A 27,668-nucleotide genomic window follows, 5' to 3' on the forward strand; every position below is an offset into this window, starting at 1 on the left:
ATATCCAAACATATGAAGGGCTGACTGAGTTCCTTTTAAAGATTTGGTTTTTCTAAGCATTAGAAGAAATAATTATTAAAAGGGGTTTAATGTAATATAGACACAAATTCATAGGAATTTTCAAAAGTTCACTCATTCAACATGCATTTACTGAGTTCCTGCAGTGTAGACATTGGCAATGCAGTAGTAAATAAAAGATGTGCTACCTATTTTGTCTAGTAGGGAGACAAACAATAAAGAATAATACCGAAAAATACAAATATGATGAGTGCTATGAAGGAAAAAACCAGGAAAAAAGGCCCCCTCTCTGAACAATATGGGAACAGCTAATTTGGACAAGGGAGGGGGTCACAGAGGGCTGCTTGGAGGAAGCAACTTTTGTGCTGAGACATCAATGACAAGCAGGAGTGAGCGAGGCGAGGGGTGAAGATAAAGTGGTCCAGGTCTGGGCCTAAGGGCGGGGAAAAAACCTGGAAAATGGGGTTGGTATACCCATTCCTCAAAGACCTCGCCAGACCTGGTAGCTTTTTTTTCTTTTCTTTTCTTTTAAAATTTATATAAACCTGGATAGATAACTTCAAAGCCAAGTTGGCCTGGATGACTTCTAAGATCCATTGGCAACTCTTGGAAGAGAACTTTGAAAACAATTTCTGGCAGCCCGGGTAGTCTACTTCCCAAACATCCATAGAAAGGATGACTTACAAAGGGTTCCCCAGCTTCGAGAGAGCACATTCACACAAAGCAACTGACATCAGACCAGCGAATTTATAGGAAATGGTGTGACTATTCTGTGCTGTGAGAATAAAATAAAGAGTGTAACAAAAGGTGGTAAGGTTAATTTTATTTCCTTTTAAAGATTATAACTCCTCCCATGTACCTTGCTCTAGTGAGATAACTGAAGCTCTACCTGCGGGTCCAACATGGCCAATGCCCATTACTTACCTCTCTCTGGCCCTTCTCCAAATACTACTAGCACTTAGCATAAATCCAAGGTAAAGAACTGCAGGTTGTCTGCAGATGTCCTCACAGATGGTCCTGGGCGCACAGGTGCCTTAGGAAACCACATTAATGTAAAACCCAGTAGGCTGGAGACCAGATGCCAGCACGAGCAGACAACATCTAGTGGGAAATGATGGCAGGGACAATGCCCCACACCCAGGGTAGGCGCACTGTTCCTTGCATTTTTATGCCTTTCCCGATCCATGTGGGGAGGAGGAGCTACTGAATTTGGTTTGATTTTAATTTTACCTTCTGTCAAAACTGAAAATCAGTAACTGGCCCCTTCCTCCAATCGCCTTCAGTGATGTTACGATGCTCTATGCTCAATGAGATGCTCTCCAAGGAGCTGCTGTTGAAAAGCCCACCGTCTGTGAGTACGGCATATTAGGGAGGGGGGTGTTCTTTGACATTCTCAAAGAGAGTAGACCAAACAAAAGACTGAAAGGAATGTACATGGGATAAGAAAATGCAAATGCAATGAACTGAGGACAGGAGACAGAACATCAAAGAGAGGAGGAAGATAGGAAGATTTATTATGAGGACAGGAGGTCGAATCAAAGGAATGACAGAGATGTGAGGGTGGTGGTAATACCTCAAGTAGTCTAATGTTTTTTCCTCTGAGTAGAGCAAATGGGACCTGACTATAACTAGTGTCTGCTTTGGGACAAAAGAGTGAACAAAGCACACAAAGTGTCTGTCTCAAAAACATTCAGGCAACTTTGCATATTTTTTTTCTCATCAATTTTTCAAATACTTTGTTGGGAAAAAGCGATGGAAGTTATTGGCTCAGAGCTAGTGAAGCCTGCTCTATATGACCCCAGTGGCCCTTGAAGTTGTGCATCTGTCACAACAGAGCACACCACTTCCTAACACACTGCCTTTGTCTGCGGGGCTCACACAGGGCTGTGGAGCGAGACACTCGAATAGTCCACCAGGCACCATAGCGACCAGCCTCCTCCTGCCTGCCACTTTATTCTGTGGACAGGGACCCAGACATGCAAATCAGCATCCCAGAAGCCTTCTTTCTGCCATTTCTTATCTTCCGATGTTGTGCCCCTTCCTTCCTTGCATGATGGGATCTCGTCAGTGGGTCCTAAGAGTGCCACTGCCAGTACGAGCAAGCATTCCCTTGGGCCTCAGAGAGAAAGTTGGAGGGAAAGGGCTTCAGGATAGCTCATATCAGGAAAGCACTGATGTAAAATTGTTCTTCTTGGATTATTCTCATTCCACGAGCTCACTGAATACCAAATGTTTACAGTTGGAGCCACCCCCCACCCCCACCCTCACCCCCTCACTGGAGTTTCACAAATAAGCTCAGCCAGCGACTGCATCGGGTTAGGACCCAGCTTCCCTGAGAAGCAGTTTGTGCCCCTTCAACACTAGGTCACTAGATATTAGTAGAATTATACAAAATTCTCACGTGGCACCTCTCTTGGACCACGAGTGTTATTATAGACACTGGGTACCGCCAAATTTGCATCTCTTTACTTTGTCAGACATTTTGCTGACATCCTTTGCCTGCTGTCTTCTCCTCCATTCTCCTAAGCTTATGCCTTTTTAATTCTTTTATTATCATTTAAGTGGAATTTTAATGGTAGTGGCGGTAAACGTGTTCAAGCAGCTATGTTTACTGAAAGTCTCGTGTGTGTGTGTGTGTGTGTGTTAGGAGGAGTGTCAGAAATCCTTAAACACCATCCACAACATAAAACTGTGGGTGAATGTGGCAGTCAATAAAAACTGATTGTCTAGAACAGGGCTTGATAAACTATGGCTCTGGGCCAAGTCCGACCCACTGCTTGTGTTAATAAAGTTTTATTAGAACACAGTCCTGCCCATCCACTTATGTATTATCTATTGATGCTTTTACACTACAGTAACTGAGTTAAGCAGTTGTAACAGAGACCACATGGCCTGTCTCTGTCCAAAATTTTTACAATCTGGTCTTTTACAGAAAAAGTTTGCCAACCTGTGATCAGAATGCAAGCTAATAACAATAATTAATATTACAAGACTTGATGGAAATATTTTTCAAACTTGTTTGAAAAATGTTAACATTTTTGGAAACATTACATTTAATCTTGGTGTCAAAGTGAATGCCACAGGAAGGAAAGAAATATATTTTACTAAGGTATGGCAAAAGAATATCCTTTTAAAGAAAGGTAGTGATCCAGATTCAATAAGTTGTGTCCAATATAGCAGTGACATAAATGTTACTCACAGAGGGAAATCTGACAACTCTTTAGATATTAAATTTTAAAAATGTTAGTCTACTCTGCTCTTCCTCCTGGGCTGGTGTCAGACAATGGGCCCTGTGTTGGGTGAGCGGGTACAAAAGCAGCTTTTAACTATGATTGCTGTTACGATACTGGTGCATTCACTGGGGACACCATACCCCCCCACTCTCTCTTCAAGTTTTTGTGTCTCCCGACCCTCATCTGCCTGGAGAACTTCAGCCCCTTCTGTCTGGAGGAAAGGGAGAAAGGGTGAGAATACAAAGGGATGCACTGCTAATAGAAATTATTTACAGCTCCTGCCCAAGAAAGTATAGACTTTGGATTAGAAAAGAGAAGGGGAATTCTCAGACTCTCTATGGTCCCTAATCCCCACCATTACTTTATTATGGGTAGTTCCAAGCCCAACCTTACCTAACATGATTGAGTAGAGCAGTCTATCTACATCTCCCTGTACAAACCTTGCCCACAACCAGCTTATTCCATGTCAAGTTAGGTTTTGTTTTGTTTTTAACAGTATCTGAGATGGAAGGAAAGGAATGACCAAAACCAGAAAAAGATTTTTGTTTTCTTCAAAAGTCATTAGGGTCATCATTACAGCAATCTGATGCAGGCATCTTCTTAATGCCAGCAAAGGTCATTTCTTGATGAGATTTCTATTATCAGTAAAACACCTCGGAGGGATCAGATTTTGGCAAACCATGTCTTGATGGATAAAGTGAAAGTGAATTTGAAACACCTTAATTACATTTCCTTAAAATGTGCATGAGTTCAAAAGTTAACAATAGCATTATTTGATGAAAAGCATTGGGGAATTTCTTAAACTCCAAGTGTTTGAAAAACCAGTTTCTAATTTGAATTTAGATCGGTTACCTTCCCCATTCGGGCAATATAATTTACATGAAAGGTACTTACAGAAAACACTAACAAACCAAGGATAGCAATACACTATTGTTTAATCTTTTTCTTGGAAATCTCCTCATATTTTAGTACTTTCAAATTCTCAAATAAACCCTTAATTTTATATAGTTACTGAATTACTTTAAGAAGACAAAATATTCTTCTTGCTGTTGCACATAAATTAAAAATATACAATAGTCCAGGGAATGCAATATTTAACATGACAAAATTTCTGGAAACATTAACAAATATCTTCAGTGTTTAATGTATATTTGACATTGTAATTACTGCCAGATAATACAATATCAATGTTGTAAGAATACTAAGGATGTCTATGTTTGTCTTGATTCTTCTACTGTAGGTTCAATTGTTTATGAGAAATCAAAGCCTTTGTTAAAAACAAGTGAACAAAACCCCTAAGGTATAACTGTACTTGAGCTGGTATGACTATAAAATAAATTGAGTAGGAAGATATGATAAGGATGTAGGAACAGTCTTAATTGTCTACATTTACTGGAAAGGATAGCTGTTACTTACATATTTGTAAGGTTCTTTTAAAAAGAACTTAGAAAAAAATCATATAGATTCAGTAAAAATGGTCCAAAATACAATAAATTCAGTTCCTTTTAGGAGGATTAAGGGTAAATTGGATTAATCTTTAAATATCAATGATAGGTGAGTTCACATATAGATTCTTGTCTCAAACTGCCTTTCGATGTTTTGAGTTTAGGAAAGCTTACATTTTTTTTGCTTAATTTTAATTTTCTGTATATTTTAAGGGAAATGTAATCCATATGTTTCTAATTCATTTACACAACATGGCTAGGCATGATTGAAACATACTTGATATTTGTAGGTATTTTAAAGCTTTTAAAAACTCCCTTTCTTGAGAAACTAAATATGATGTACATAAAATCTCAGGTCACACACTAAAAATTCAAACATATACCAACGAGTACAGTTTCCTGTCTTCCAAGCCAATTTATCCTTTTGTAAAACCTATATCCTCTGAGAAGAACCAAAGGACAATGGGAACCACAAATTGGGTGCTGTGAACAGTCCAGATGACTGATGGTGGTGTCTGAGTGTCCTTGAGAGAAACACTCATCTCCTCAATTGAGAGGTGATGATTAAACAAAGCCAGTTAATTAAATCACAAATTCACTGTAAGGAAGAAAATTCTTTTCTTTACTATTGGGACCTGCTGGAATGTCTTATTTCTATAGTAGTCATGCTTCTCAAACTTTAATGTGCATATGAATCACTTGAGGGACCTTATTAAACTATAGATGCTGTTTCAGTAGGTCTAGGATTGGCCTTAGAATCTGAATTTCTAACAGGTACCCAGGCGATGTCTATGTTGCTGGTCCATGGATCACATTTTGAGAAGAAAGGCCCTGTTTCAGGGTTACTTAATCATTACTGATGTTTTGGGTTGGATAATTCCTTGTCAAGGATTCTTCTATTTGTTGTAGGTGGTTTAGCAGCATCCACTAGATGCCAGTAACCCCTTCCTCTCCTCCTCCAGTCATGACAACCACAAATGTCTCTAGACATTACAAAAAGTTCCCAACTTGCAGATATAATTGCTGCTGGTTGAGAACCACTGCTCTATTGTTATATTTAGTGGTTACATGTTTGTTGCATAATACAAACACCTCTTCTGATGAACCATCTTCAGTTAGTACAGCAGTCACCAACCAAATAATAAGTAAACAATTATATTTTTATTTATGGACACTGTGGATTTTTAACTGATTTTTTGTTTCCCTCATTACTGTGGTCACTAGGGTGCTCAAAAGAAAATTTGTAAACCACATTTGGCAATTGTGAAAATTTTCAGATATAAATTTCTGAAAAATAACTCAACTACTGGGTTTATTTTATTTCTCTATTCTTGTTTGCCCCTTCTCACATTCAGTGAATTATCTTTTTTATTTTATTATATACTTTTATAGGCTCTCATAAACAGTTTGATATAAGATTGATTTCCATTAAGTAAGGTAAACCATACAATTTGAATAGAAATAGACCAGCCAGTGGGCTCCCACAGGCATCAGCTGAAGTTCCGGAGGAATATCTCAGCTACGGGGGTTTCCCACTGAGAACTGTAGAGCCTAAACCCCAAGCTGGGCTTCCTAGCCCAGAGCACCAGAACTGAGGAAGGTATCCACATAACACCTGGCTGTGAAAAGCTGCAGGGTTTCTGTATGCCAGGGAGAGATGGCTGAAAATGCAGCCACCCTCTTAAAGGGCCAATGCACAAAATTTCATGTGCAGCCACTCACTTTGGGCTCTGGCAGAGGGAGGGCATAGTGGACTACAGTGTGTGAGGAGAATTCAGGGATGCTGGCTTGGGGGACAGAGCTCAGAGGGCAGCTATCTGGATTCCTGTGCTGAGTCATTCCTCCATACTGCAGAGGATATCTTCCTTAGGCAGACATTTACCATTCAAGCAGCTTTTGCCTGGTCGAGGAAGAAATTGCCTCACCCACTGAAAACCTCTCACCCCATCCTGTGGAGTTTCTACAACCTGAGGCTCATTAAGAAACTGAATAACAATCAGCCTCTGGGTGCTTTGAGTCTTTGCCTGATTTGCTTCTGGACCCAGGGCTTGGAAAAACAGACCTTGGTGCAAATCTTGGTCCTTTCCAAACAGAGTCAGCCCCAGTGAGGAGTGCTGGGAGCTTCAATCAGTTCTCAAGGCCAGTCACAAACAGCATCTGACATTGGCCTGCACCAGAGACCATCCAAAAGACTGGGAGTCCTAGCAGATCTACCCAATATATAGAAACAAATCCAAACAGGCAGCCAAAATGGGGAGACAAAAAACAAGCCTCAAGTGAAAGAACAAAAGAACTCTCCAGAAGAGCTAAATAAAATGGAGATAAGCAATCTATCAGATACAGAGTTCAGAATAAGGATGCTCAACAGCATGAGAAAAGAAATGGAAACTATGAAGGAAATTAAGAATGACATAGTAGAAATGAAAAAGGCATTGGAAGGAATAAATAGCAGATTAGAGGAAGCTGAGGATCTGATCAGTGAATTAGAAGAGAGAGTAGAAAAAATAACTCCATCAGAGAACCAAAAAGTAAAAACAATTTAAAAAAGGAGGACCATTTAAGGTAGCTGTGGGACAACATGAAATACAACAATATTCACATCATAGGAATGCCAGAATATGTAGAAAGTAAGCAAAGGTTAGAGAACCTGCTTGAAGAAATGATGGCAGAAAACTTCCCTAACATGGTCAAGGAAAGTCACACAAGTTCAGCAGGCACAGAGAGTCCTAAGCAAGAAGAATCCAAAGAGGCCCACACCAAGACACATCATAATTAAAATGCCAAAAATTCAAGACAAAGAGAGAATCTTAAAGGCAGCAAGAGAAAAGCAACCTGTTACCCACAAAGGAGCTCCCATAGGTTGTCAGCTGATTTCTCAAAGGAGCTCCCATAGGTTGTCAGCTGATTTCTCATCAGAAACTCTACAGTCCAGAAGGGAATGGCATGAAGTATTCAAGGTAATGCAAAACAAGGATCTGAAACCAAGACTACTCTATCCAGCAAGGCTATCATTCAAATAGATAGTGAAATACAGAGTTTCCCAGACAAAAAAAGGCTAAAAGACTTTATCACCACCAAACCAGCACTGCAAGAAATGTTAAAGGGACTGCTGTAGTAAGAAGTAGAAATAAAGAGAATGAGAAACATAGGCATAAAGAAATAAAATGGCAATAGACAAGTACCTATCAATAATAACCTTAAAAATAAATGGATTAAATGTTCCAATAAAAAAACCCCACATCACACTTCTGGAGGACTTTAAAGGAGAGATTGACAGCAATAGTCATAGTAGGGGACTTTAACACCTCACTGACTTTACTGGATAGATCTTTCAAACAAAAAAATCAATGAGGAAACAGTAACTCTAAATGACACACTAGATCATATGGATTTAATTGACATTTACAGAACATTTCACCCCAAAGCTGCAGAATATACATTCTCCTCAAGGAAACAGGATATTCTCAAAAACAGACCGCATGTTAGGACACAAAACAAGTCTCCACAAGTGCAAGAAAACTGAAATCATGTCATGCATCTTCTTGGACATTTACACCATGGAATACTAGGCAGCTGTAAAAAAGAAGGATCCCTTACCCTTTGAGACAGCACAGTGGGACCTGGAAACAACAGGGTGGGATCTGGAGAGTATTATGCTAAGTGAAATAAGCCAGTCAGAGAAAGGCAAGTATCACATGATCTTACTCATATGGGGAATCTAATGAACAAAATAAACAGATGAACAAAATAGATCCAGAGACATAGAAGCATGGAACAGACTGATGAATCTCAGAGGGAAGGCAAGGGTGGGTGGGGAGAGATTAACCTAACTTATATGCACCTATGCATAACCCATGGACATACACAGTAGTGTTGTAAAGGTCTGGGGGCAGTGCAGGGTTGAGGGAATCAATGGGGGGAAAAAGGGGACATCTGTAATACTTTCAACAATAAAGATAAATTAAAACATAAAAAAGAAAAAAAAAGAAATAGACCAGCCAGGACAGACACAATGCATTAATTTGCTAATCATAATTGATCATTTGCTGTTTGATAAATATTAATAAATCTTGGCAGATAGTGAGACATACCTCAAACGTATTAAACAATCTGGCCTATTTTCTCTCAAGAAAATGCAATAAATTGATGAATACAGATGCTGGTGAAAGAACAGGAAATTAACATGAAATAAAAGTGGGCTTTATTTAAACTTTATAATGGAGATATAATATTAGCAATAAAGTCGAGACTGATGAAGAACTTGGCCAAATAACTAACGTTTTACAGTTTGCCAGCTTTAACATAAGGGGCTTAGAAATAATTAACTTAGAGCATAAAGGACCTTAAAAAAAAGGACCTCAAAAATGATCCAGCTGAGTGTTTTTCAAGTTTCTTTAAACTATAGAATTCTTGGTTTAAACATCTATCAGGAAGGTCAGTATAAAAACTCAGCTAACTCACAGCTGCTATGTTTGCAGGGCAGGGAAAGAAGGAAAGAGGGAAGTCTGAGGCCCTTTGAAGGGGCCCCTGAAGCTCTTTAAGGGGCACAGGTAGAAAATCCATGACCTTGTAATACACTTTTGGGATAAGGGTGAGAAGGTGGTGGCACAAGGAGATGAAGAACCTGTTTGAGGAACTGAAACTGCCTAACAACAGAGATGGGACTGAAGCCCAATCCTATAGACTCTGATTAGACAGGATGCTGGGGCATCTGGCGTTTTCACCTGGGTCAAAGTTACCAGCATCTCTGTCCAAACCTTTAAAATATGCAAGATTCTCCTTCCCTCTCCCCTTCTCCTCAACCCCCATTCCCATTCTGCGTCTTCAGAGAAAATCACTGTAGTAGTTTGATGTGTTTCCTCTAGAACTCTCCCCTCCTTTTTTTTTTTTTTTTATCCTGGTTCTTCTTAGCCAGCTCCACTTTTCCTTTTATGATGGCATTTTACACTTTCTAACACCGTACATAGTTTACTTACCATTTCTATTATTTATTATATGTCTTTTCACACTAAAACAGTCTCCGTGAAGGCAAGGATATTTGTCCGTTTTGTTCACCAATGTTTCCCAAGTTCCTAGAATGATGCTGGCAAGTAGTAGGCACTCGGAATTAGTTGCAGAATGAATGAATGAATGAATGAATGAATGAATGAATGAATGAATGAATGAATGAATGAGTGAATGGTCCAGAGCAGAGCACAGATCATTTTTATGGCAGTAATACTATTCTGTGTGATACCACAATGTTGGATACATCCATACAATGAAATATTACTCAGCTCTAAAAAGAAATGAATTACCAAACCATGAAGGAACCTTAAATGCATACTACTAGTAGAAGAAGCCAATCTGAAAAGCTACTTAGATATTAGGAAGTTTGATGCGAGAAGTAGAATCATACTCAGAGTTTCTGCAGTGGCATTACGTTTCCTGCATCTGTGCTCACTTCAATGGTGGCATAATATTTTAATGGCTGTTGGATATATTTCATCTAAAAAAATGATTATTTTCTGTAAAACAATTTATTTTTAAAAGTTCACTGAATCTTTTTGTAAGAAAAGAAAAAGTTGTATCTTATCATTTCTTACTGGTCTCTAATGTGCCCAGGGCAGCAATGTGGACAGAGGAAAGCCAGGAATTCTGTGTCCTTCACTTAGCTCTTTTTCATTCAATCCAAGTATACCTTCCAACATGTGACACAGGGTTCTCTCTGCTTTAGACAGGCTCACCTGCAGTTAGTAACCATGCCCCTCTCTGAAAATAGACTATAACATAAATAAATGCCTGCCAAATTATCAAACACCTGGTCCCCTGATTACCAACTATGTAATTATCTACAGTTTTGGAAAAATATCAACCATCACTTGAAGTTTGATGGTTGTTGTGGAACAAACAAGAGGAAATTATATTTTTTCTTTCTTCCTGTCGTATTGAAATCCTTTACCTAGCCATATAATCTCTCTTTAGTTCCCCAGCTACTAGCTTTTCATCACCAACAGTACTCAGAAATATAGATTTGCTCGTTTTATAAATGAGATTTGATAATATCCAGGGACCACTTTGTTTCCCTAAAGGGCATATACTGCCAGTTTCATAAAGGAAGTAAATGGAAGAATAACATTCACTTTCTTGAAATTTGGTTTGTGGCAAACTGGATCTGAATGGACTCTTCTGCCGGGACCCTCAGTGCTTGGGACCATTTCTTACAGACTGAGTGCTCGGGAGCAAAGGCCAGCTCCAAACAACAGTAACGGATGACTGATGATAATCTCTGAACAGGAACTTCCCTAAAACAAGATGAAAATACTCCTGCAAATATAAGAGTGTAATGCCATATAACCTCCTATTAAAAAATAATACAGTTAGAAGAAAATACTTTAAGAATATGAAATGTGCCACCGCAAACTACTTCTGCTCCTAAACCCGACTCCTCCCTCCTTCCCTCCATCCTCTAATGTGGCCGCCGTTAGCGTAAGTTACAGTAAAACGCTCCGTTTAGGTATGTCCCTTGCAACTTACTAGGGACATAACCAAGGTGGACACTATATTAGAGAAACTGTCATTTCAAAGGGTTTGGATGACTCATTTAATTTAAAGTAGATAATCTCTCCTGAATTTTCACAGAAAATGGCCCAAGAATGTACATGTACAGACCAATTTTACTTTAAGCTGCTTCCTGGTTGGATAAATATTCATCTTATCTGTAGAGAAATATCAGGTAAACCCAGATGCAGATAAACAACATACCCTTTTGTCCAATAGCATTGTTAGGACATTTTTCTTTCTTTAATGTTCAAAGAAAATCAAACCTTTTTTATTTTTTAAGACGGAGTCATCTTTGAACATATAATTATCGAGAAGAAGTTATTCGATATCCTCTAGTGGGACTGTGCAACATGTTTCATTGTGGATTTAAGAGTGTAATATCCTCACTGATGATGTGATTATCTGGTGTTAACACAATAGAGTAATTTGGAGGGGACTTTTCAAAAGGATTTGTAGGTCTTCCTTAGTATCTGGGCGTTTCTCGTGGGCCACTGCAGTGACTGGAACCAGGATATGTGTGGCAGGAGAAAGTAAAGGGAAGAATCTAGTTGTCACTATAGCTGTCTGCTTTTGACTAAAATCCACACTTTGGAGAACTGGGGACTGGTGAGTAAGGTAAGGTAATCCAAGATAAATTTCAAAGCACCAAGAAAAATTCCTCAGAAAAGTTTTTCCTAACAAGTGGGCCCAAAGGATCACTTCAATTAAATGAGGCTTCGGGAGATTGGTAACATCTTCCTATTTGATGTTTTCCCCTCTCAAATTGTGAGAAAAAGCTTTAGGACTTTTTTCTGCCTCCATATCTTACAATTCTCCACATGGATAAATGATCCTAGTCTCACGAGTAAACCAAACTATTTTAAAAAAAGAAAGAAACCTTCCCCAGAGCCATTAAGCGGGTGAGTGTTCTTATTATAGTCCTCCAGATTGGACCAACTGAGGACCAGGTGAGGGCTGGTCTTGGCTTTGGCCCTGCTGTCATCCCAACACGAGGTTGGACTTGACTATGTGCAAATTTCAATAGGAAGCTTTATTTGTAATTAATCGTGAAAACAGCCTCTGCCTCTTGATAATGACAATGAACTTTCTTTTGCATTGATATATTCTTATATCTGTTCAAGTCAAGAAAAATCACCTCAAGTGGGTCTATTAGAGCATGGACAACATTACTAGCTTTAAAATTAGCTTTCTGCAAGTCAGGCTTGCTGATACGCTGTACAGATGGGATTTATTTTCACCCAATCGAGAACTACTTCAAAGCTAACCGAAGCTGCATTGATGGGTTCTTGTAAGCTTTTATATCATCTTTTATGGGACTCCAGTGATGAGCCAGATTTTCAAGGATTTATTTCAATATCATGAGGGTTTTTTTCAACCTCTAAAGATTTTTGTCCACATAAATGAATGCCAGTGGTTCAGATTTTTCACGTGCCCTTTAGCAGATGAACTGAATTCCTTGGGTCTTGTATGTAAATGTAATCAGGCAGTGATATTAGATCATCACTCTGCATATGAATACATAGCTTGCAGTGGTTGGCAAACCTGCACCCGTGCCAGAGGTGTCTAAGGCCCTGGAGAGAATCACTGACTTGGGAATAAGAGACTCTTTCATAACAAAATGACGCGGCTGGCCCAACCTCAATAAAACCTGGGGCTTGACAGTTTTTCCAGACATGCTGATAGATTTGTGCAGATCTCTTTATACTCCATTGCCTGTCGCCACTATGATCAATATCATGCAATAATACGATAGCTGGCTGGGCTAGGAGAGTTATTTGTGACCCTAATTCATCACATTCTGAATTCTGTTGTACTGTTCCTAGTGAGGGACCTGTTCCTTCAACCCAGTTTATTACCGAAGTGTTAAGTTGAACCATATGAAAGTGATGTTTTTGTAGCTCAAAATATAGGAAATAAAATATCAGTTTTGGTGTATGATTCTAACCAATACCAAGAGAACTTCTTTAAAGGGTTGTTCTGTCATGTTATAAAAACATAAAAGTATGGACTTTGTAATGCCAGTATAAAATTATTCTTAACCCTTTGATGCTGATCTTGTTTCCTGCTGGCTATTTGTCTTTTTAACTTTAATGTTGTGGAAGTGATTTTTATGCTTCCCTTTGTTTCTTGATTACTTTGCATAATTTGGCAAGAAAGACATTATATACCAACAACATATTAAACATAGCAATCTCTAAGCCTAAATCTTTCTTCAGTAAATCTTTAAGGAAAGAAGCAAGATATTGTTGAGCCAAGTGAACTCATGAGAACAGGCAAGACTGTGTCACCCAGATGACTGCTAGCATTTTGCTGAATGGTTTACACAATCTCTGAAATAATAACAATGTGTCCCCTGCAGTCAGCATGAGACCTTTCTTGGTGGATATATTTACAGTGAGTCATATAAATCTTCCATCCCTCACACATATATCTGTGCGAGGAATTTCCCAAGAGCATCCAGGAAATTATAAAAGTATGAATGAATTCCAAAGTGTCAACTTAAAAATATGCACACTCAGTTTTAGGTCATTCCTGATAGGAAACATCAAAAGAAAAAATATATATTTTTAAGTAAAGATGATGGATTCATTCAATATTTTGAAAAAACCCTCAAGTCACCTAGTTAACTCTCAGACTCCCAAAGTAATTGAAGGCAATAAGAAATATCATGTGTTTTTGACAACTAGGTGCTTGAAGTAACTTTGCAGGACTTCACTATATAGCATCTCTTTAATGCTTTAGGCTAAACTTAAAACAAAACAAGAAAACCTCAAAACAGAAACTATTCTTGTAGTTGGAAATGTGGCTAACTTTATATTTGCTTCAGACTTTCTCTGTCAAAATGGGAAATTCATTTAACCTCTCATATTAAATTCTCCAGCTTGTGCATAAATACATAGATTATTAGTGAAATGTCAATTGTAGAGAGTTTGTGTTAGTTGAGTTTTATTGATTTTAGCTATTTCCAAGTCCTGGTATACTTAATTATCCAAAAGTTATATTGAATATGAGCAATATCACTTTTATTGTCACCATTAAAGAAAAGTTTTAAGAAGACTAACCAACGAGTGAATGTAAACACCTTTGAAAATGTCAGATTCCAGACAGACATATTAAATGATAATATTCGTCATTACTAAACCCTTGACTCACCTCCCTTCCCTTTGTTAGTGTGAGAATATTTTCTTCCTCTGCTTTGGAGTGGGAGAAGGGATAGAAAGTAGCATAGGAAAAACCCTCCTAGTTCCTAAACCTGGAGGCGATGATGGTCATTAGGTGGGTGAATGTGAATCGGAGTCACTATCCTTCAACTATGTTTCTTTCTGGAAGATAGGCTACCTGGCTTTTTCAGTGAGGGCTATAGCCTCTGAAAAGATGTCAAGTCCAAGAAGAGGGCTAAGACTTTTATCTAAATCCCAAGGGAAGAACACGCCTACTGCCTAAGAATGGCTGTAGGAAAGATCTAATTAGCGCCACACTGTCTTGGAGCAGCCACCCAGACCTGTTTAACACATGACCAGGGGGTGAGCCTGCCCTGGGCCCTCTGCCCATCATCTTTCCCAGGGACAGGAAGGACTAGGGCATGAAATGTAAGGAGGCCCAGAAAATTTGGTACTCATATAATATTTTTTTAAAAATTGCGTGAATACAAAAAGTTCATGTACTCTTTTCTTTCAATACTCTAATCTCCAAGAGGTCAGGGATTGTGTCTCTTTGGGTCACAGGTGAATCTTCACACAAAGTTCAGTCTTTAGCACAGCACCTGGCATATAGTAGCTGCTTCATAAATGCTCATTGAATGAATGGAAGAAAAACCTATTGGAGCTCAATGCTGTGTATATGTTTCTTGCATGATTATGTGGATAGAAATACGCCTCTGGCTGACCCCTGCCCTAGAGCTTGCTTTGGGAGTCATGGACCCCTTTGTAGGATTTTTCTGAATACTAGGAACAAGGAACCAGAAACAATATATCTTGAGTTTCAAAAAAATCAGACGTGCTTAAGTTGATTCAAATGAGAATCAGAAAGATGACTGAACTTATTGGGGGAAAAGTAATTAAAATAATGTAGTGGTGTTTCAAAATGATCTATTTTGCAAAAGAACCAGAAAATACAATTTATGACATCTTGAGCCTTTCTTCCCCCCCCCCCCCCCCCACAATGATGTCTTAAATTTCTCAACTTTGGGGAGTTCAGAGCACTTACCTTCAATGGTACACTGGTCAGGGACTGGAATCTTCTTTCCGATTTCCACAGCGTATGCTTTCACTTTGCTGAGGTTCTTCTTTAAGTGCAAGTAGAGCTTATCTTGGTATTCTACGGGACTTGCAGTCCTCTCTGGAGTTTCTTCCTGGTAGTTTTTTTTTACTGTTTCTGGCAGATTCTCTGATTCTATATGTATAATACTTGGGTGTGAAACTGAAGAATTCCCCAGCTGTGATCCATCAATGTTGACCTTAAAGGGTGACTTATTTCCTTGGCTAAGTGTGTCTATTTCTGAAAGAGAGATGCTGGCTGGTATATCTCCACTCTCAACAACTTCCCCATCATCTGAACTCATGCCCTTTGTGAGCACAGTGTGCAAAGCCAGACTCTTTGACCTACAATACAAACAAAGGGAAGGCGGAGACAGTAAAGAGCAACCGTTCACTGACAAGGAAAAGAAAGAATAATAACACTGGGCCAGAAGTTATTTCCTCTAGAGTGTGAAACTGAAAATCTGTGCTATTAACAGATTTGATAAAACATAGACCTCCAAGTTGTGTAATAAGCCAGAACTTTGAAGATCTAGATCACCTCCCAAAACAAAGATTTAAAAGTCAATTTCATGGCAAAACTGGCTGGAACACGATATACATACTTATATTGTTTTTTCTACTTCTGCTTCAGTTTTTTCATCAGAAATTCAGAGAGGCTTTTGATAAGTCATTCTCAATAGTAGCACATCTATAGAACTTAAAGTGTTTTTAAAAAGTAAGCCATAGGTTTGTTTCCCATTTGTATTCTCTTTTTAAAAAAGTGAATTTCTTTGGATAATTAAAACATTGTAAAGAACATTTCATTCATGAAAGGATGGAACTTTGGGTGACTATAGGTAAAAGATATTTAAAAACCACCCCATAACAGTGTGATAAGAAAACTAATAGCAAACATGAATTGCATACTTGAAAAAAAACAGCCAAGCAAAATTTATACCTGTTAAATCTAATGTCTTTTTTTTCTTCCTTGGAAACCTGGCCCAAACTATATCTTCTGATAGATCCAGGGGTATTGGTCTCAGCATTTATTTTGTCTTCAAAAGCCTGTATTTTAACTTGGAGCTTTTCATGGTCTTCATTTTCAGCTGCAGTGAGCTTGGTTCCTTCTAGCTTCTCAGGGAGTTCAATTTCAGGACTGGTTTTTCTCCTAAGAGAATAAAAATCATTGCAGGAGATGCTGGTCACATACCCCGTTTGGAAGAGCATTGCTCTCTTAACTGCTTGTTATTCAATACTGAAAGCTTTACCTGATACATTTTTATTAGTCATTTAACAAATATTTATTGAATAGCAACTACGAACATAGGTCTTTGAAATTGTTTCTATAGTTTATTCTGCCAGAAGCTTAGAAACATTGATGTCTATGTCAACTTTGCATTAGAAACAATTTGGAGGATTCAGAGAACAAAAAGCAGTTGTTATGGTCATCTACCATATTCTTTATCTAGCTCTCCAAAAGCATGGTTTTCATATGAAATTCATGCCAAACATTTTCTAGAAAATTTACATGTGCTGATCTGTTTGTGCTGAAACTGATAGAATAAGAACATTTTGAATGGATTATGTAAGCTCATGGTTTTGTTATTTTACGGAAATCAGTGTCATTCTTTCATCTTACAAAACAAGAAACATCTTACTGAATTTTAATGTCAAATAAAAAGATTTTTCATGAATGATATTAATAGTTCCAAATATTTTTTATAGCAGAATCTATAAAAACACTCCGTGGGTCATTAAAATCACCTCCTTTAAAAAGGCAGGGGCTATTTCTGGAATAACTTTGGAGCCCAAAGTAAATACCATGCCCCAGGTAGAGTAAGAGCTACAGAAAAGCTTCAGAAATCGCTCACTGATGCTCACTAAGGTGCTGAATGATTGCAGAAATGAGCCTGCATTTATCTTCCCTGACTTGCCTTCTAATATGAGCCTGCCTAGAACTATTTTAATTTTAACAATCACTATCAATCACATCATGTGGGGTTAGTATTAATTCTTTCCTTACAAACATAAGGGTTAATAATCCCTAGAAGTCTATTCATCAAGATGGTTTAATGATTCTGTTGCTTTTTCTGCATGTATTTATTTACTTGGCTCTTTTAGCATTTTTGCTAGAGGTTCAAGAAAAGGACCTCAAACTTACAGAAACATCCTGGCTTTTGTAAACATAATTATTTTTCCTTAAGGGCCAAAGTAAACCTGGCAGAGTACTTAGGTGAGGGTGAGAAAATATAATTATTACTATTATTTTTTGTGGCACTGCTTTTTAAGGAAAACCAAGACAAAAGGGCTGGTACAATTTTTTTTCTTCAGTTACATTCCACCCATTCTTGGCCCATGTCTCTGATGAGCCCTGGGAAAGTTGGTTGGCAGGGTTGGCTCCTGCAGCTTTTGTGGCTGGCCAAGAGAGGGATCCTGGCCTTGGGGGAGGGTTCACAGTTTGGGGTCCTCAGTGGTTGGAATCCCCTTGTTAGTCCAGCTAGGGGCAGATGTTAATGGTGCAAGCTGGGAAGGAGAGAGGACCATCTATTAGGTAACTAGGACATTGTTTATTGTCGAGTAGGCTATTGCTGAGAAAATTTGAATACATTTTTAATATAACTTTTATAGGTTTCCTACATTTTCATACATAATGCAAAATTTATTATCCATACCATGCTTGATTGGAACATACATGAGTTGATTTCAAGAATCAGTATATGGGAATAAAGGCTAATCATGAACATGTTTCCCTTTCTGACACATATATGATATTGGCTTCCCACAAACAGATGGGAAGCTTGGAATCTCCTAGCCAGAAATGGCTTCATTTCCTATTACAAATGAAACCAAGAAAATGCTATCATTGAATAGTATTTTACAAACCATGATGATTACCAATGTTCATGTTAAAAGAGCCAATAAACCCTTTCAGGATGAGAGATTTTGGGAATATTTATTTTCTATCCATTTCCTTGCTTCCAAGAAATTTATTTCAGAAATTTCCATAGCCGGGATTATCAAAACTTAAAAATTTATAAAGCACAGAGTACACCTCAATATGCATATATCAAATATTGGGCATTATACAAATTTTTGAATCTCAAAACATGTGAGTTGTTCAAGGAATAATTTCTCACAAATTTACTAGTTTTCTCTTTATACATAAAACTCTGGGTTATAACAACAGATAAAATAATAGCTTTTGGGGGGGGGGGTGGGTTTGACCAGTGGAAAGCACCAGCAGGATATTAGATGGAAGAAAGTGGGTAAGGGCAGCTGGTCTCCTGGCTCCCTCCCTGCCAAGGCACAGGGTCCCCTACTGAGGTCACAGCTCCTGTTGAAAAGCTTGTAGGAGAATGTAACCTTTTTGCCTCTCTCTCTTTTTATTTTATTTTTTAAGCAAATAAACTCTGCCTCCAGTGGCTGTGAGTGGTCCCAGCGATCCAGTGATCATAGCATATGGGTCGCTGTGGGTCTGGGTGGGCCTGGAGCTAGAGGCCACAACTGTTTCTTCCCACCTGCCCTAGTGGGGAGGGAGGGAGGGAGGGAGGGAGGTTGGGAGGGAGGGAGGGAGATTTCGGACTCCAGTTCCTCCTCCTAGCCATCTTACTCCCTGCTCTCCTTGGGCCCAGTAGAAACAACTGGTGGGGACCTTCTGTCAGCATCCTGAGCTCTGCCTGAAAATGGCTCCTCCAGTACTAGTCAGGGAAAGAACCGAACTGGTGGCCACCAGCCACACCTAGGAGCTGCGCCCAGAAATCCAGGCAACCTCTGGCCTCAGGCGCTGCTCAGTGCCCTCCCAGCTGAGGGGCAACGCTTTCACCTGTCTGCTGCGGCGCCCGTGCTAGCGGTGGAGAGGGGCGTCCTGCAGAACTTCCTGGCCAGCTCTCTGCCCTGCTCCAGCTCCCCTGCTCCCTCCCCCTACGCCCTTCCCTATTCTGGTTGATCTGCCCTCCCCTAATTACAGTCTCGTCTTGTCCCTTTGGGGCTGCATGAAAAAAAATTTCCCATCCTCCAAATGCCAAATTTCACATGATTATAGTAAATCTTCCTAGATAATTTTATTGGATCAGTTTCTGATTTTTCAAAAATAAAATTTTCTTTCTTATGGAGATCTTTTATTTGCTGTACTCTTTATATCCACTTCTCCGTCTATAAAAGGGGGACCATACTGTACTTAACTCATGACGAAATGACAGAACCAGGGTGAAGCACTGCTCCTAGCACATAACAGACTGTCAACAGATGTTAGATTATACTATTATTATTAATTGTTTTCATTACTGTTATTCCTTTGGAATTTAATCTGCCCTGTCTATACCTTGAGTTAATGTGTAGAAAAACATCAGTGGCTGAGACACAGGCTGGTCAATACTCCATATCCCAGAGGGAAGTGATGTCCCTGGAGGATGCAATGGTATGAGACTTTAGGAGGGGACAGTCACACAGCTCCCTTTCCCTGCCCCGTCTCCAGGTACCAGGCGGTGGTTAGCAAGCGCCCTGGCCTGAGTGAGTCAGAGCTCTCCCAGCTGGGAGCGTGGCTTCCTTCGCCCTCAGATCGCCTAAAGCATCCCTCAGAGGGGACTTTGGGCATGAGAGAAATTATGAGTTATCCCTGGATCTCCACCAACACCAAGAGGCACAGGGCAGGTGTCTCTGGGGTAGGGTTGTCAGGTAAAATATAGGAGACCCTGCCAAATTTGAAGTTCAGCTAAACAACAAAATTTTTTTGAAAATTTTTAGTATGTCCCTAATGGGATAAACTATATTATACTATACTAAAATGATTATACTTAAACTAAAAATTATTTGTTCTTTATCTAAAGTGTAACTGGGTGTTCTGTATCTCTATTTGTTAAGTGTGGCAACCCTATTCCTGGAAAAGCCCCGCTGCTTCGTGGGCAGGGGCCCGTACCTCTCGTCTTCCTTGCCCTGTGCCTGGCACATGCTCGACACACAGGTACCTGAAGTGCTTGTGGAATAAATGAACTGAGACCATCTTGATTTCTAAAGCCAGCTTTCTCCCCCTGCCCCCAACCTCCTGTGTTCTGCCCCATGCCCATGAGGTGCTGTCTTGTTTCCCTGGTCCATGGTGTGTGTGTGCCACTTGATAAATATCAGATGTGGAGAGAAACAAGGAACAAGAATAGGAGAAAAGAGATTTGCAAAGGGCCGACTAAGGAGAGATACCAATCAGCAACACAATGCCTGGGCCAGAAAAGTGATGATTTCTACATGTGAGGCTGAGGGGTAGACTCCTCCCCACAGACTCCCTGTTTATACATCTTTATTGTCTTCCCGATTTGGAAATTTGTATAACACAGAAGTCAGGGGACAGGGGTAGTAACGAAGAGTCACCAAGGCAACCAAAGCTGTGAGGTTGGCCATCACTGGTAATCACTCCACCTGGGCTTGTCACTCGGTTTTCCTGGCAGAGAGTTAGTGCGAGTGAAGACTCGATAGGTTGGAAAGTCAGGAAATGGTAGATAAAAGTTTGAGTTTATAATAAACATTCACTGTGTCTTCTCCTCTTGGTTTTTAAGTTTTAAAAGACTGAAGAGAATTTATTCAAAAACAAAGGCCTTTCCCAGTGATAAACCCTACAGTCCTTCTAGAGCAAGGAAACGCATCCCAAATGTGAAAGAACTGGTGGAGCCGTTGGTCCTGTTTAGGGTGGGGGCCAGTGGGCTGGGCTATTTTTTTCCCATTTGTCACTTTTAACTCCTGAAGTAATTTTAGGGAAATCTTTGTCAGAGTTCTATAATCCCCTAAATATTAACTTGGCTTTAACTCAACACGCCACATTACAAGAGGCTCAGATGATTTCCAGTCTGAACGATTTCTGGTCTCTGTTGCCAAAGTAAAATAAAAAAAAAAATACCTCTAGGGATGCCCAGGGGAAGCCTAATTACCTCCCTCTGTGTGAGCGGGACTCCCTTTGGAAACAAATTGGCCCTTGGGCAGCGTTCTGCTCTCACTAAGCTGAGTGATGAGACTACAAAGTTGGCAGACGTGGAGAGATTGGCAGCCTCTCTTTCTGGCTCCTTAAATCAAAGAAAAGTAATGTTAGTTAATGTTTGAAGAGCATGGCTTTCAGTCCCATGTCCAGGATATGTACTCCTGCAAAGTTAAGCTTGTTAGAGAACTAGGACAACATACCGGACCGAACCCATATGAGAGCCCTAAATTCTCAGGATGCTATGCTCTGTACTCTCCAGCAATTTCTTGGGCCATCAGTCATAAGAATGGCAGAGACGATCTCCCATCTCCACAGTGCTGTGGTCTATTTGGGGACTGCAGTGAGCAATGCTGCTGGACTGCCACACTCAAGTACTAAGGGAAAGGACTATGGTGAGTCTAGGTTCTTGGTACTCTCTTCTGCCTCAGACCTGCTTGGTGGGTAAGAGCAGAGTCCAACAGGAGCCCAGTGATCCAGGGACCAGAATGTGGTCATGCCTTTGGGAGAACTTTATCGAATGAAATGACTATGGTCTGTTTCATTCACCAAGATTCACACAAGATTGTGGGAAGTGAACTAAACATGGCCTTACAGGGAAAAGACCAAGGTTCATGACTCCAGTATCCTGTTTATCAGGGATGTGGCAAGTCTCTTTACGACTCCTTGTCTCATTACTGTCATTTAAAATGGTGTTAATGACACTGCATCAGCAGGTTTCTGAAAGCTTTATGTAAGATAACGGCTTTGACTAAGGAGTCCAGACAGAACTGGCATGAAAAAGTCAGATGGTAAAACCTGGGTGGCTGCTGCCCAGTGAGGACATTTGACTCTAAAAGATAGCGGGCTTGTATGAATAAAACCAAACCTGGAAAACGAGGTTCTTCTGCTCAAAGCCTGGGAGGCCTATCCTGTCCCTCCTACCACTGCAGATCCCACAGAGTGTGGACTAAAGGAGAGCGGTCCTCCCTGCTGGGTTAGCATATAAGAACTGGGATGTAGAAATAGTTGATATTCAAAATCTCTGTACTTCATGTATGAATTCTGAGCAATTGCAAACATAGAGGGAGGTTCCCTACAATCAGAATAAAAGTTTAAAAGCCCTGATACAAGGAAAGGACCACTCAAATGCAGAGGCTGTTACTCAGTTTTCATCCAGCCAGCATGAGGGAAAACGGCATGGAAAAAGGCCGAGCCAAAGGTGCAGAGCCCCTGCCCTCACTACTCAAAGCGCAGGCACTGGACATCAACATCCCCTGGAGGTTGTTGGAGATGCAGCATCTCAGGCTCTGCCCTGCACCTACCAAATCAGAATGTGCATCTTAACACAAGCCCCAGGGGCCCCACTGACACATACATGTTTGAACAGCACCAGCCCAGACAATGAAAAGACAGGATTTGAAGCAGAGCAGGGCAGAGGCGTTTGTCCTTATCAAGCAAGGCAGCTAAAGGGGCCACTCACTCTGCAGGGAGGGGGGACCGAAAACGATGCGCACAGTCTTCGGTTTTGCAGTTGGTGCATGGTGAACTGTATGCAGTTCCCATCCCTGAGCTTTCATCCTCAAGACATTTAGATCTTTATCAGTTTTGAGGTTAACGTTTTTGCCATTGATAAAGACTGTTCGAATGTCCCCCAGATCTTCAGTAGAGATCCCGGAGACTAGAATAGGCAGACTGCGTCAGCAGCAGCCTGAACAGAAGGCCGCTGGTTCCTAATGAATGGCTGGCCATCTGGACATGGCACGAGTCACTTATAAACTATAAAGGGGTATAAAAATGGAAAGTGGTAATGTCATGAGACTGCTTTGAATCAGGGGTGAGAACTGTAAAAATAATATGCTCCTCTTTTTCTAGCCTAACTTTACAGCCTGGGAACATGAACAGGTCCAGTATCTGGCAGCCGGTCTTAAGGTGGGGGTATCAGCCATGGAGAGGGCAAAAGTTAGTCTGTGTCACTCTCTAGCTTTTGAGGCTAGGGCAGGAAATGATTAACTTTCCCTTTTTGGTACATCCTTTCATACTCTCCACCCCAAATATGATATCCTACCCTATTTTTAATAGGTAGAATAGCTACCCAGAAATGGAGAAATATAGTCAAACACACTGATGACTAAGCTGGGGCTAGAACTCTACATACACATAACCCTGTGTATGGGGACAATTCCTAGTCCACCTAGAATTCAGCATTTACCTACAGCAAAATCTAGCTAACGGCCTAAAAAGTCCACTTTTCTCCAATGATAAATATGAATATCATTAAGAACTGTTTTTCCTCAGCTGAGCCATTCCATATAGCTGACATGTTGTGTATTCATTACCTTTCATTTATTAAACCTCTCTTTAGGTCCCAAAGGAAAGTTTGGGGAGCAAAATATTAGTTATTAAAGAAAGTTTAGAGATTTTTCCAGGTTCAGTTGCTTCGAGGATCTAATGTAATGCTTCTTAAACACCTTTTTTAAAATTTAATTTTCATATGTCACAGACCAATATTTCTGTAAAATAAAGTAAAAATAAATTACCAAAAAAATAAAATGAGTAAGAGAAAGACATGCGGGGTATAAGTCCACCGTTCACGCACTAGGGTGTGGCAACAATGTCGAATCGCTACAGAAGTTCTAAACTCCTACTTTCAATCTCTGTAATAACCTTGGTGCCAGGTGGTAAGGATCAGTTTGCAGATGTAGTTCACGAGCTACGCTTTGAGTGGCTGTGGTCTAATGGACATACTAAGTGAGATTACCTACTCTAATGCCCACCTGGAACAGAGTACTGATGCTGTTAATATTTACTGAGGGCTTTCTATGCATAGGGTGCTCTATATTCTAGTTTGCTACATGTATTACTTTTCCCATAATCCAGTGGGGCAGCCCCTGTTACTCTCTCCATTTACAGATGGAGAGGCTGAGGCACAGACACGTTGAGTAACTTACTGAAGGTCAACTGGTAAATCCAGCATTAAACTTTGCCTCCAGAGCTCACCCACTTCCCACCCCTCCCCACTGCCTTTCAGTAGCTGGTTGGTTCAGGTTGTATCTGAATCTACTCCAGGAATAAGTAACCGTTATTCTGGGCTTGGTGATAGTGCAGTAACCAGCAAGAATTTTTGTACCCTAATATCTTTGAGTAGCACCCTGTAGGAAAAGACACCAGAATAGAATTAACATCTAATCATTGAGCAACCCTTCCCAGTGATCTGAAACATGAATTTTGCCATCCCCTTTAACCCAAACTGAAAAGGTGCTCAAAACTCAGGAAATGTCATCCAAATAGCAACCTCAGGGTTCAATTAGGGTTAATACCAAAAAGGAGCTCTTGGGGAACCAAAATAGCAAATAGTTAGGTCAGGGGGTCAAGTAAGAACTGCTTTAGCCTCGGCTGCCACCCTTCCCACAGCGGCTGTAGGGGTCGCTCTCACCTCTTCTCTCGCAGTGCACTTTTTCCTTTCCTCCAGGCTAAAGCTTTGGTGTTCCTGTCTTGTTTGTAATGGGAAACCAAGCCATAGGAGCTTGATGAAAAGCTGTTTTCCTCTTTGGTGTGTCTTGTATTTTGAACACTGCTGTGTTACAGGAAAGGGGCCTGATTCCCCTGGCAAAGCTGTAACTGTGTTGCTCCCACTCCTGCCAGGGCTGCCCTGCCCCCCAGCCCTCTCTGTCCCCATCTGCAGAGTCAGCCCCTCCGGGGCCTCACACCTCCTGGGCTTCCTTCACTGTCTCCAAAGCTGATAATGATGTCTCCCACCTACATCTCTTGCTGATAAACGAATTCCTGAAATACCTTTACAGACCTTCACATCACCATAAGTGCTGCTTTAAGGAAGGACAAATGGTGGAGTAAATGAACAACAGATGGAACGTAAGTGGTACCACATGTCAGATTTAACCTCTTCAGTAAGAAGAGGGGCAAAAACCCAAAAGCCTGCCTTCCTTCCCTATGCAAGGAGGGGTAACAATAGCCATAGCTACTGCCACAAATGGCAGTTAGGATGTTCCTTTTATACCGGTGACCAGCATAAACCTCTCTTGATTGGAAAGATATACTTATTTTTTATTAAAACTCTGGTTACTGTGGTGGAGTGAAATTACATATAGCTTTTTCTAAGCAGGGGGCAATGCTGACCAGAACATCGCATGTTTTTAATTATGGTCCTGAACCTCCTCATGTACATTCCCTGAGCCAACAGTTGCTCTCAAAGAATCAATTTCTCTTTGTATAAACATGTCTTGCTTAAAAAGGTGGGAGTTCTTGTAAGCACTTTTAAGACTATTTATTTCCATTGAGCAAAGATTCTGAATATTAGCTCTCTCAAGTCTGGAGGACACTGGAGGGGCACAAGGAAAGATATCTAAAACTCAAGGCAGGACTGTGAATGTGGACGAGTGGGAAAGCATTTTGAGCTGTAGTAGGTTGGGGACAGAAGGAGTCTCCATGGGCAGGGGTGAGTGGGGAAGGCCTAATGGGGAAGTGGTACCAAACTGGAGTCTTGGAGAAGGGCAGCTTTCAATGGGAAGAGAGGCACAAAAATGGCATTCTAGGCCGTAATGTAATGGTTAGTGGGTACCACTGTTGGAGGAAAAAGGCAAAAATCACCATTGACATTCCTTTAAAGTTCCTCTGAATTATCCATGATGTATCGTGAGCAGTGTAAATATGGGATCCCTTGGACTACACAGAAGGAAGAAATGAAGGGAAATTCCATGAGCTGGTATCTGGGCATTTACACTATTGCCCTCTAAGTACTATCATGGACCCAGAGGGGAGTGGGGATTGGGTAGAGAATTTTATTTTGTTCTTGCCTGTCCTCAAGATTTATTCCATCATGCCTCTGTATAATCCTTACATATATTTAGAGACTGTTGTTGTGAGGATTAAACAATATAATAATAAAAGCCCCTAGCACAGAATCTGTCATGTGGTAGTGATACCATTGTAATTAGCTAGTTATTAATAATAGGGAAGGAGCAAAGGGAAGGCCAGACATTGTAGGCATGACATTTGGGCAGCTTCACTAGGAAGCTGCAGCTTTGCACTCCTCAGGGAGCCACTGGCCTATTCCCTGCAAAACACTGGGGAAAGGAATTCAAGGAAGGGAATACAGATGCATGCCCAGTAAAGTTGGGGTGACATAGGGAAAGTACTTGCCTGTTAGTCAAACCTGGCAAGAATGGGTGTGGCCACTGCGAGTGCACGAAAATTTGGGAATACATAATCTCCTAAACAAAGGCGTTCACTCCCTTGGCTCTTAGTGACTCTTGACTCAGGGGGCTCTGTTGTTCCTGCTTCCTTGCATTCCCCCATATGGCCCACAGCCATGCAGACCTCACAGCAATGGACTGATGGGTTGCAGTAGGAAACACAGCTAAGCTAGTCTGATGCTGGACTGTACCCAGCTCCAACATGGTAAGGAAACTCTGGACACGGGCTCTGATTTTAGTTCTATTGAAGCCCCAGCTACACTTCTTCTATGACTGGACTAAGGGAAATGGGACTTTGAAAACCCAGGGTTGCAATTCAACCGAAATAAAGCTTTCTACTGTATCTCATCCTCTCGTGCAAATCTCATAAAATTCCCTTTCTTGGGATATCGCAAGAAAGCCACCCTCACAAGCAACAGGGAGAGACAAGGCCCTCTCCCCTCCATTAAGAGTAGGAGCTAATTAAAAGCTTGATCAGACCTACAGATACAGTCCTTCTTGCAAAATTGTTGAGAACTTGGCTCCCTGCTCTCTGCAGTTTCTATTGTGGACTCAGTACAGAGGCATCACTCTCAAGCTCCCGGGCAATGCCTTCAGGGACTGTATATGACACAGGGTTAGGTTCTGATGTGACTCCCAGGATGTCAAGATGGGGACTCTGGAATGACAGGTTGCAAAGGGTCTCACAGTTTAGAAAGGGTCTTCGCAGGTCACGTTGCTTGTCTACACCTTAGGGCCATACATTCACTCAAACCCCTGGCTCTCCCTTGTCATCCATTTCTTTGATGTTCATTGCATGAAATTTAGGGGCTACTCCAAGGAGTGCAGATTTCCTGGAGCCATCCTCCTCTGAACATGATCTCCTTATTCTATTTTTCATTCATTCTCCCACACACAATGTGTTTTTTTAATCCTCACCTGAGGATATATTTTTACTGATTTTTTTAGAGAGAGAGAAAGGGAGAGAGAAAGGGAGAAACATCGATGGGTTGTGATCCAATCCGAAACCTGGCTGTGCCCTGGCGGGGAATAGAGCCTGCAAC

General features: G+C 40.6%; 1 protein-coding gene across 4 annotated transcripts in view; it reads right to left on the bottom strand.

The window, feature by feature from the left end:
- VEPH1 (ventricular zone expressed PH domain containing 1) overlaps positions 1-27,668 on the bottom strand; it is a 168,259-nt gene that overhangs the window by 50,955 nt on the left and 89,636 nt on the right. For all 4 annotated transcript variants that reach the window (XM_081139204.1, XM_081139203.1, XM_081139202.1 and 1 more), the window contains 2 exons: positions 16,436-16,645; positions 15,446-15,840 (listed from right to left, as the gene is read on the bottom strand). In XM_081139204.1, the coding sequence (XP_080995330.1) occupies positions 15,446-15,840; positions 16,436-16,645 (605 nt within the window). The remainder of the gene's footprint in view (positions 1-15,445; positions 15,841-16,435; positions 16,646-27,668) is intronic.

The sequence above is a fragment of the Miniopterus schreibersii genome (assembly GCF_964146895.1).
Source record: "Miniopterus schreibersii genome assembly, chromosome: 5".
Lineage (NCBI taxonomy): Eukaryota > Metazoa > Chordata > Mammalia > Chiroptera > Miniopteridae > Miniopterus > Miniopterus schreibersii.